This window comes from Ruditapes philippinarum, unplaced genomic scaffold (assembly GCF_026571515.1).
Source record: "Ruditapes philippinarum isolate M1 unplaced genomic scaffold, ASM2657151v2 ctg2260_1_1_1_1, whole genome shotgun sequence".
Lineage (NCBI taxonomy): Eukaryota > Metazoa > Mollusca > Bivalvia > Venerida > Veneridae > Ruditapes > Ruditapes philippinarum.
The window spans coordinates 12,721-25,157 of NW_026862067.1; the positions used below are offsets into that span (position 1 = coordinate 12,721).

General features: G+C 32.9%; 1 protein-coding gene across 1 annotated transcript; it reads left to right on the forward strand.

Annotated features, from left to right (window-relative positions):
- The first annotated feature begins 7,955 nt into the window (after window positions 1–7,955).
- On the forward strand, window positions 7,956–11,265 carry LOC132717820 (uncharacterized). The gene is made up of 2 exons (XM_060701384.1): window positions 7,956–8,283; window positions 9,011–11,265. Exons 1-2 carry the CDS (start codon window positions 8,125–8,127, stop codon window positions 9,956–9,958), a joined length of 1,107 nt encoding a protein of 368 aa, XP_060557367.1. The 5' UTR covers window positions 7,956–8,124; the 3' UTR covers window positions 9,959–11,265.
- The last annotated feature ends 1,172 nt before the right edge of the window (window positions 11,266–12,437 follow it).

The window sequence follows — 12,437 nt, forward strand, 5'->3', positions numbered from 1 at the left end:
AATTTGAATCGCTCAAATTTCTTTTTTTTCTTTTAACAAATTATTTTCTTTAGCTTTAAATATATCATTCTAAAAAATATGCAGGTCCTTAGTGTAATTTCAGGGCTCTGAGTACCCTTTAGTGTAATTTCAGGGCTCTGAGTACCCTAAAAGTAGCCTTTAGTGCCGTCTTGCTAATATTCATCTTATAGGATATATTATTTCATCACTAAAATGACAGTTTTTTTCTTCAATAAATGCGTTTGTTTGCACTAAATATACAATACAAACATTATTACAAACATTAAATAAGAAAGAAACGTTTTTTTTTATTCAAGTGAAGAAAACGTATAAATAAATTTGTCTATACAAAATAATTTTAGCATAAAGAAAACATAATTTCTTCACAATGCTTATTAAACTGAAAAGAACGTGCCACAAAAGAATGAATATCTCGATTTACAGGTAACAAAAACAACAACTGCTTTGTAATATTTCATTCAACAATAAATATTGACAGAAGAAACATGCATTTTATTAAGCATTTTCACTAAAAATCTTGGATTAGTAATAAATAATAATTAATAAATAAATTTAGCTTTCATTATATTTTAACAAGTTAAATTTTCTTTAATTAAACAATGTTCATTACTGCATTTTGTAATCAACTTTTAAAGAGACGGGTGTCCCATACAGTGTGGTTAGGCTAGCTGCAGTTGAGTAAAAAAAACCAACAAATATTTTTGCCTTCAAGCAATTTTTCTCTTTGCTAGTCCTCCGGGATCATTGATTCCGGCACTTTTAAGTGTTGAAAATTGAATACCGCTCAAGTCGGTGCTAAGGGGCGTGAGGGATGTTGCATTTTTTCCATTATCTCTCATGTACAGTACAGACTCAATGAAACCGAGTCTGAAATTTCATGTAATGTTGTTTTAATTAATGCTTCCGTTTGATCACACTTTCTCCTGATTTTTATATTTCACAACAACAGGTGCCAAGTGCTATGTGGCAGCTTTTTATAGCTGCCCTTTACTTCACTTCAGTGATGTTATATTTTTCTGGTCCTTCGGGATTGTTGATTCTGGCACTTTTAAGTGTTGAAAACTGAGTACTGCTAAAGCCAGTGCTAGAGGTATGAGGAATGTTTTTCTCCTTATTATCCCTCATGAACAGACTAAACCAAACCGGGTTTGCAATTTTCATGTAATTTTGTTGTAATTAATGCTTCCGGGGGATCACACATTGTCCTGATCATTATCTGTATAAATGCTATGTTGAGAGTATAGAATTCAATACCTCTATACTGGGTAAATTAAAAGTCCCACAGTAGATCTACTGTACAATTTAAAACAATGTGATGTAATGTTGTATATTACTATAATATAATACATTCATACTAGAAATTAAAACCGTTGTATTCCTGAATGCAACAATATTTTCTACCTTTAATAATGAAGGAAATACATATGGCAGGAAAATTTATTTGACATGAACTTGCTAAGAAATATACGTCAGTTTTCAAATATCCAATCAGTCGAATTCACACGGAAACACGTTTTAAAGGGATATATATGTAGTGGTACTGCATTTCTTACTTTACCTCAATCACATTGCAATATTGCGTATTCAATATTAAGATACCACGTGACCTTTAGGATACGAAACAAGCTCATTTTTATCAGATTCAGATATGTTAATCAATATTTTTGCTGTTACCCAACTAATTTTGAAGATGAGTACTCGTAATTGTACATTCAATTTACGGTACATGAAAATTAGGAAAACTTCTGAATGTTTTCTAACAACATTGTGTACAGTTTTTTATAGCTGGGATCGAGAGAAACGATAAGCTTTTAAACGAGTGCTTTCTAGCAATATCTGGGGTAAAAAGAGCCTTCGGAAGCATTAAAAACAGCAAAATTACATTAGATCCTCTGTTCTTTATTGTTGATTGATGAAAAATATACATGTATTTATCTTAAATTTGATTTTTTAAATTTCTTTATTTTATAGAATTATTTATTTATTTATTATTATTTATTTATTCGCCGATTTGTTCATGCCAATTACCAGCTTGGTAAATGTGTCATCTAGGTGTTAATGGTAGTCTGGCTATTAAATTTAGTAGAACATTATCAATATATAAATTAGGTCGATTTCGATTGACGTTAGAAAAAAACATCGCTTTTGTTTTTTGTGGGTTGAAATTTTCTAACCCTAATTTAGACCATGTCGAAATGTTATTAAGTTCGTGATTAAGAGTTTTATTTTCGATTTTGTTTATATTGATTGATGTTGTAGTTGCCAATCAGATCCTCGCCTCTGTGTAGTGATAAATCCGCCACTGACTAGCCTCTGCATGTATGTTTATATTTCAATTATTGTTAAGTCTGTGATTGTTAGCGTATATTTATGAATGCAATAAAGCTATATTGAACCGTCCAGTTATTAAGATTTGTTACATATACAACACTGGCAACATTACAAATGTTACTGGTATAGAGAATTGTCTTCTGCAAGAGTCTCGTTAAACTTATGGTGGAATCCTAAATAAAGTTGCAATTTTTGGTATGTAAAATAATAAGACTGAGTCATGACACAGACAGTGACTATATGGTAGAAATAATTTGCGACATTAACAATATCACGGATTATCTATTTTAAAGCAGGGTCTTTGAAAGACACTGTTTAAAGCTTAAGCTATCAGGGGGCAACGAGAGATACAAAAAAGCCCATAAGTACACCATTCATTTGTAAAATTTAAAAATGAAATAAAAAAAATTTAAACTAAATTATAATAACTTATAAAGCGTCGTCGGGAAATGCATACATGTATATCTATGCCTTGCCTATTCTTGATTTTTTTTTTAATGAAACGGTATGCTAATACACTAGCGAAAAGGCTACACCGACTACTCTTGTCGCTTTTAAGGCCGTACAGAACCAGTCAAAACTCCGTGAATATGAAAATGTAACCCATTTCCGGTCTTTTCCGAAAAATCTCTCATCATGGCGGAGCAGGTATAAGCATTGAAAAATTTGGATGCAATTATTACTACAAATACTGATTGTTTCGAAAAATTGATTAAGTTCCATGACTTTTCAATACCTTTTGATTTGATAAATTGCTCCTTTGAATACACTGTATCGTATGGTCTTTAAAACCAGATTGTCATATATTTTCGCGACAAGTAATAATGGATTTAATATTGGAAGTGGCTAGCCGTACAAGCCCGTACTGCTAGCCAAAAGTTCTAGCCGTACGTGAGTCACGTACGACTAGCCAGGACACACTGTACTGGCTAGCAGTACGGCGCTTTTCAAAAGTATATGGAAGGCGAAATTAAGTGCATATGTTGATAATGACTTTAAGCGAGGATTTTAGTCAAGAATGGTTGCTTTTTAGAGATTAATCGGCTACAGTAAAGAATTTACTTTGTCATCTCAAGACGTCGAGAAAAAATGGCGTTTGGTTGCAGTTAAATAACATCACTTGAAATAGTTTACAAAATTTTGATAATAATCCTTTTTTGTTTAATTAAGTTTAATTTTTAAATTGAAAAAAAACAACCCCAAAAAACACCGAAAATAATTGTTGTTGGGCTCTGATAATTGCGCCAATCAAGCATGAAAATTAAGGACGTTATAACATTTGTTTGAAAATTAAATGAATGACAGAATTCATGATTAAGGCACAGGTGCTAGTTGCATTGATTTGACCTAAAATGTGTTTGACCTTGTTATTTATACAATAAAATATCAATATATTAAAAAAAAAAAAAAAAAAATTTTTTTTTCTTTGTTATATTATTATAGACAAGGTATGCAACATTCAGGTACGAAAATTATGGGTACGCCAGTTATCCGTGTTAAAATTTTTCACCGGGCGGTAATATCGTCGGATTTTGCATGGAATCAATGCACAATATATTTTTCTATTACAATTTACTATTTTACAGATCCCCAGTTAACCGCTAGTTAATGTTATTAAAGCCCGAAAGTAAGAAATCACCAGGTCCGAAAGATGAGACCGTCATGACATGTACATTGTAACCTGGTATTTACGCTTGAAATACATCAACAAAGAGATCAACGGGTCGAACTCACATGCAAACAACTGGATTTTACATATTTTAAATGGTTTTATCCTCCACGAGTGGCACTAAGTCCTATGTGCCCGTATTTTAAGAAAAATTCTACATGTATAAGAAATTCCTAAATCGGAAGTGTTCTCCCGCAACATGTGCTTGGTTCCCTGTTCCGCTCTTTGTCATTGTATGTGAAACGGAAGCCGGAGAATACTTCCGGTAGGAATTACCTTCTAAAAATATCGTCTACATGTAGGATATTTCTTTAAATACAGGCTCATAGGACTACGTTCGACTCGTGGAGCATAAAACCATTTAAAAGTATGTAAAATCCAGTTGTTTGCATGTGAGTTCTACCCGTTTGATCTCTTTGTTGATGTATTTCAAGCGTAAATACCAGGTTACAATGTACATGTCACGACGGTCTCATCTTTCGGACCTGGGTGATTTCTTACTTTCGGGCTTTATAACATTAACTAGCGGTTAATTGGGGATCTGTAAATAGTAAATTGTAATAGAAAAATATATTGTGTATTGATTCCATGCAAAAATCCGACGATATTACAGCCCGGTGAAAAATTTTAACACGGATAACCGGCGTACCCATAATTTTCATACCTGAATGTTGCATACCTTGTCTATAATAATATAACAGTGAAAAAAAAATTTTTTTAATTTTTTTTTTTTAATATATTGATATTTTATTGTATAAATAACAAGGTCAAACACATTTTAGGTCAAATCAATGCAACTAGCACCTGTGGATTAAGGGGAGTGTTGTGTATGTTCAACAAATAAGCATATAACCCCTTAACATGTTAGCTACATATTAAGAATCTGTCTTGCAAATTCCATGTCCAACTCTAATCCTTAAGTGACAGAATCCATGTCAATGTGGCATAAGCACTAACTCGGCCCCCAAGTCATCTTGGCCTTACACCTAATTTGCCCATGATTAAATACTTCTGGTATTGATAACTTTTTTAACTGTTTATATATTTTCATTGTTTAGCATTTTCCTGATTACACTTCTATCAATTTCATTAGAAGGTTGGCCTACATCTGATGTTTGTAGAAAATATTGTTCAAACAGCATTAGGTGTTTACTATAGTTACATTTTATGTTACAAAATTCAGTCTTAACATATTCTTTTATGGCCGATCAATCATAAAAACATCTTTTCGGACATGTCTTTTAATCAAAGATAATTTCCAACAACACTGCCAACTTTTTGAATTTCTATTTGTTAGTCGTCGTAACTTTTAATAATTTAAAAAATTAAGAAAATTGATTAACTAAATCTTTATTAACAATTTTTTATTATACAGTGGATTTGACCAGTGCCAAGTTGGTATAACCCTGAGTTGACCTCAATGATTCATATAAACTTATCACTGTGGTTCATTTCATTGGATGAATTATATATTTCAGACCGAGAGATCGTTTCAAAAACAGGATGCAGTCTTCATGAACAAGAAGTCTGCTTTACTGTCTGCAAAGGGCAAGAAAAATCTTCGTTATTCGAAAAGTGTTGGTCTAGGATTCAAGACGCCAAGAGAAGTAAAAAAAATTGAACTATTATTTTCTGGTTTTAAACAATTTTAGATTTTGCTATATACAGTACAGCTCAAGCAATTTTTCCACTTTCCACTCAGTCACCGCGGACACGTTTAACGGCGAGCGGGAAATCGCGGGGGAAATACTATAGTAGCCACAGTGACAAATCACCGCGGACGGGTAGTAAAAAAACCCCGCAATCCGCGGTGGAAAATCACAGAGATTTGCCGTGATTAATTCGCATATATATATGTAAACGTTCCCGTAAATGTACAACGTAGTCTTCTAAAAAAAAATCAATAACACTTAATTGTTGATTTTAATTAATAAAATTATTGAATAAGCTCTGCGAAATTAATGTACATTTACCAAAATCACAAAAAAAATTAGTGAAAAAGGTTTCAAGAAAACGGAAAAACGAAATATTAACGAAATCGGTCAACATTTTCGAGAAAATTAAACAAAGCTTTTAAAATATTTTTTTAACAATTTGAATAAGAAAAGTTCTATATTAATTCAATGTTGTTTGCACGTCAATTTAGATCGGCTACTGCTTTGATGTTGTCTGTGTAAAAAGTTGAAAGGATAGCTAAATCAACCGTTTTTTTTTTCATTTAGAAATTCTATTCATACTGGAAACAATAAACGCCACTTATTATATAATATACATGTACATTTAATTGCCGACCAATCTTTATGTGTTAAGTCCAATCAAGGAACTAATTTATTTATTCTTTGCTCAAGACCGCTTAATTAAGCAATTTACACCTACAAAAATCAAGCAATTAGCACATGCACGTAATTGATGCTACAAACTGCAATAGTGCAGCCGTGGAAAGACTATTTCATGTATATATAATAGTTGAACAGACCTTTCCCGACACATTCTTATGTAAACTTTGAAAGATGTCAGTACGAAAACTGCTCAAAAACCACAATTTCTTTGTCGTTAAATACGACTGTGATGGGAAAATGCAACTAAGAAGTCGAGGATTTATTCTCCATGATGGTGAGGTGAGTGTCGTAGAAATAAATTACTTATTATAGAACTACAGTAGTCCACGGCATGCACTATTCAAAAAATTAGGTCTGTGATCTTATGATGAGAGAAAAATATTTGTTACATTTTCCTTTCAGATCCTTACCGTAAATGCGACATAAAATATTTAAAAATAGAGAAATGTTTACTTCATAAGTAAATTTTTGTATATTATATGCTACGACCAACTTTAACTTAAGTTCTTGTCCATATTTGGAGGGATGGTAATTAAGACACGTAAAATTTACCAGAAAAAATCGTTTAAATGGATCAATGAAATAATTATAAATTCTTTGTAGCACTGTAAAATCAAAAATCTTAAAATGTCGTAATGCAGTCGAAATTAATTATGTTAATCGTAAGTTGTATTAGCGTTTTAATTTGGATGTTGGAAAATTTGACCTTCTTTATCATGCTGATTATATGGTACTGCGCTTCATTTATTTATTTTTACAATCGGTTCCTTTTTTCATCATCTTTTTTTATTTGTTTAAATCGCAAGTGGTCTACGTGCATAAGTTAACATTATTTGTGGGATGTAGACTTATTTAGAAATTTTCCAGTCCTTTGCCTCATCAGCTCATGTTTGAAAAACTTTTACGTGGGAAGTTGAACTCAGTACGTACATGTAACAAACAAATACCTTGCATTGTTTGCACTATATAAATTAAGTTCGCCGAAACCACTACCTGTTTTATTATATAAGATCAGTTCGCCGAACGGGTAGTTCGACGAAACCACTCTCACCCAAGAAAAATCTATTTTATTTACATGATACCTCAAGTCGGCAATTGTAGAAAAGTATAACTATGTATATTGGATGAAACTTTGCCCTAATATTTACTTGTAGCAACACCTTTCATTACACCTATATAGCTGTGTATTGATTATCATAATTTGTAACATGTGGTACATTTCCGGACAACATGCAGAGCAATTAGTGGTTTTATGGGAGTTAAATAATGTGTATTGAAAGAAAAGCACATAAAGATCTTCTGTCGACTTTATTGATGAAAAATATCATTTGTTTATTTCACAGTGTATCACAGATGATATTTAAAAAACAAACAAAATCATTAAAAAATTTAATAGAAAAAAAATTCAACATAGCTTTTATTTTTGTAGATTCAGCATAATGTACAAACATGAATTTTTATCCATCTTTTTACCCTGGTACATACGAGAGCTGTGGTGCTACACCTTCAACCGTACATATGCAAAACGTTTTAGTGGTGTTAATCCCGTCTGTTAGTAAACAAAACGTTGTACAAATGGGTTCTTTTACAGCACTAGTTAATGATTTATACACTTACTATTTTTATTCACATAAAAACTTGTACTGAAATTCGTTTTCACAATGTATATTGTATGAGTACATCTAGATCTAATGTAAAATTTCTTTTTAGGTACAAGTAGGAGAGAAATATAGTGTGAGATGGGGTGGGCCAAAAAACATAGATATGGCTCTAATACTTGCTGAAGGTTCAGAACGTGACATGCGTCAGAAGATATCCGAAAACAAGTCTAAACCTACAAGCAAGATGACCAAAAAGTCTGATTCTGAAGAGGGCTCATTGAATAAGAATCCTTCCAGCAAGAAAAGGAAAGCAGATCCTAAGGTACAGTTATGTAATTTTTCTTTTAAAGTTGAAAAGTGTTAATTTTTTCTTTCATTTCCTCGGTCATTAGCATCTGTTGAAAGTGTTGAAAGCTTTTGCCTTCTGAGGTCTCTTTAAACAGTTTCTTAGGTATGTCTCCTGTTGCTTTTCCACCAAGAAGAATACATACTGGTGCTACCTTGTAAACATGATCTATGTACCTATTACACAATTTTATTGTTAAAATATCATTCCAGAAGTAAACTATTGCATCAATCAATGCCTCTTTTGTCCGTGGCTCAGCCTTCGCAACTTCCCTCTTCATATGAGCCCACACCATTTCAATAGGATTGAGATCTGGAGACTCTGAAAATAAAATAATATAAACAGAACGTTATTATTAAGAAAACTAAATGTTTTCAATCATATTTGTATTTATGAACTTTTCAAAAGGAACGGTGTACATGTAACTTGCCGTGAACAGCACCCATATTTACAAAGTACATGTACTTTTATAATTTAATTTGCATGTATAATATCAAACTTTTCGTCAATATTAACTCTCTGAAATATATCATCAATTCAGCTAAAAAAGAGCATATATTTGAGTGTGTGTTTTTGTTTGAATTTATAATTCCTCTCTTTCATGAATGCAAGTCTGCCTTCATATCAAGTCAGAAGCAAATTAAATTATTTTCTAAAAAAATAAAATATGATGTGCCTACTATATATTTTTTCTTAATTACAGCCAACAGGTAGCAAGAATCCTGCGAAGTTGTTGAGAGTGACAACACCTAACAATTCAGACACCACCATCACCACATCAACAACATCCCCACATGAGGTAACCATCACAGAATCCGCCTCCCCTTCAACAACCTCACAACCCCCCCTTGAAGAACAGGTACAGGAAACGGTTTCGCCAGCTCCCCAACAGCCTATGAGCCCAGTTATTCGTGAGAATCAACACACCCCTGTGAGAACTCCTGTGACAACACCAGTGACAACCCAGCCAAAATCACCCAGTATTTTCAGGTACGGTAGACCAAATATTGGTACAGGGCCCATGATTTCTAGGCTTAACGCAATGGAAGAGAGTGTGCGAAAATTATCTAAACGCGCTGATGACCTACAGAAAGGACAGGAAAAGTGCTCCAGGGCTGTTTTTGAGTCTATGTCAGTTCTTAATGCCATAAAGAAGAATCAAGATGTAATCATTTCCCTTCTTACAAAACAATCTAATGTAGAGCAGCACATGCCACTTCAAGACACAACTTCTGACAGAAACATACCAGAACAGTTTGAAATCAGAGATGACACACTCCGTGAAATAAAGAGTCAGTCATTAGGCCCTGGAAATTTCGCCGCTAAGCTCACAAAAAAGTTATTTCCCGAACTGTTCTGTTCTGAAAACCTGAGAATGTTGTACAGCTGGGTAGGAGGAGGAGTGTTGAACAAGAAAGAATTGTGTGCCACCAGAAAAGAAGTAATTAAACATTATGTTGTGAAGTTTTTTCCAGAGTTTTCAGACGAAGGGGCCTTCAGGGAACGTATTGTACCAAAGATCAATGAATTACTACGACGAAAAGAAAAAGAAAGGAAGAGGCCAGACATCAGTCATCCAGATAAAGAAAATGTCAGGTCAGACCCACCAATGGATCTGTCTCTTGGAGAAATATTAACATACCTAAATTAATTGAGATTAAGTGAGCATTACAAAGGGCACACTGCCCTTAGTGTCATAGAAATGTAGACAGACATGTATTATATGAAATGTGAAATAAAATGCTTATAAATTAATGCAAATTGACATACAAATGTATGTTAACTTGTAGAGATGCAATGATTAAAGTTCGTGTTTAACATGTAAATAAATGTACATATATATTTATGACTTATTATATAAAGTGCTTACATTATATATTTATGATAGTTGCCTCTCTTGATCAGTTTTATGATGATATTTGATTACAGTAAAACCTCTGACAGAGCACCGACCACTATAAAACAACAATAACAACCTGTCCACATAAGACTTCGCAATAAATTTTACCCTTCTATGTCAATATTAGGCCCTGTGAGGGGCTTAGTCAACCACAACTCAAATAAGTTTTTGTGGTCTTTATTTAAATAAAGAAAGAAAACCAAAATATATATATTAGATTTCAAGAACAAATTATATTTGTGACTAGAAAATGAAATACATAAAGCTGCAATCCAAGCTTTTAGATAACAAAAAAGGATATTTTAACCATACATGTAAGAAATTGTGCTCTTTAACTATATTGTGAACGAGTCGTGTACGAAACAATGGGTTGGAAAATGTTGAGTACGAATGTGTGTATTTAATAATTTGATTCTAAACACATTACGACAAATCTGAGTTTCGAAACTTTGCAAACTTCTAAAAGGATACATAACAAATCATATGAAAACATTAACTTACGCTGTAGGGGCCAATCAAGACTATTAAAACAATTTTTTTTACACGTGAGGGAAGAACGTTAAGGTTAAGTACTGCTAAATCTTTACAACATAATACAGTAGGTTAAGAACGGATAAATCTTTACAACATTTGGATCAGAAAGGGTTTTGCTCTGCAGTGGTTGTTCTGTATATACATGTATAAATGTAAATTGTGTAGATATGCAGTAAATAAATAAATTATATCAGATAAAGTACACTTCTAAGTTAAAATTTAATAATTTTGGAATTATCAAAATTTAAATGAATTGTAGCCAGGCATATTCTATTTAAAGGTATTTCGACCTTTCTTTTTTTCTATTTACCTTCTACACCAGTCTCTTATCATGTGCCCGCTCGTGCGCACGATACATTTTTATCACTCGAAAATATATCCATTGATTAAAGGCCGTGATGTATGATTTACAAATGTAAGAATTGTGTTTTTTCTTTATTATGTGTTTTTTCTTTATTAATCATTCCCATTTTTAAGTGATATTGAGTTTTGTGTAATAAATATTTCAATAGAAGTTAAATGAATATCCTGTTGCTTGTCTCTATTCACCCATATTACATATGTTCCTTGATAATCTTTGGTTTGGAATAAAAGGATAAACAAATGTCGTCTATATATATAAACAGGTTTATGTCAACCCATACTTTCATAGTGATTTGATTGTTCTTTAATTTCATTTCATTGGTTCAACTCCGATATTTAATTGAACTTATTTTGAAAGCTGTGCTTTGATAAACATTAGATAAAAAAAGATAAAGCAATTTTCCCCAGTTACCTGACGGCCACACGTCCCAATGGTTAATTCCGTTCTCCCTCATGAAATCCCGGGCCATCTTTGACTTGTGTTTTGGATCGTTGTCCATTTGAAGTCTATGTCCGCTTGGAAAAACAGATCCAATGAATGGCAACGCAGCATCTCGGAGAATCATTTCTGTAAAAAATGTCTTCTCCATAATACCTTCAAAAATAACCAATTTTGATTTGCCTCTGCGGCTAATTCCACCCCATACATGAACTTTTAAAGGATGTTTAGGTTTGGGTATAGTCTCTCTAGGAGTGTCTTTACACCTGTACATCACTTGTTTATTTTGATGCAACTGCACAGAACACTCGTCCGTGAATATTATATCACAAAGTGTGTCATTTGAATTAACTAAAGTTTGGCAAAAGTGTATCCTCTTTTCTTTGTTCGTATCCCTGACAAGCTGTCCGTATCTTGGGGAAGCACTTGTGTAGCCAACTGCACTTATTATTCGCTTAGTTGTTGATAAGGATAACTCGTAGCCGTCACTTTTCAAAGTTTTGTGTACATTCGTGGCAGATTGCTGGGGATTTTCACGTAAGGTCTTTTCAACGATTTCTGCGTCTCGAACACAAACTTTCTTAAATATCCCCTTTTTTGAATTTATCACTCCTGGCACAAAATAGCCGGAAATATACTGTTTACACCAGTAATTTACTTGCTGTCTACAAATTCTATGTCCCTGGCTATTAAGATGTTTAACAATACTGAAAGTCTTAAGTCCCTGTTCTTGTAATCTTATAATTTCTAATTTCAAATTATGAGAAATTTTCCCCATTTTCCAGTAAATGAAAGTACATGTAATAAGCTCTGTGCAAGGTAAGTTTTGTGTAAGGTAGGTGGTATACCTATATATATATACATGCAAGGCCGGTGGTGTCAAACAGGAATATT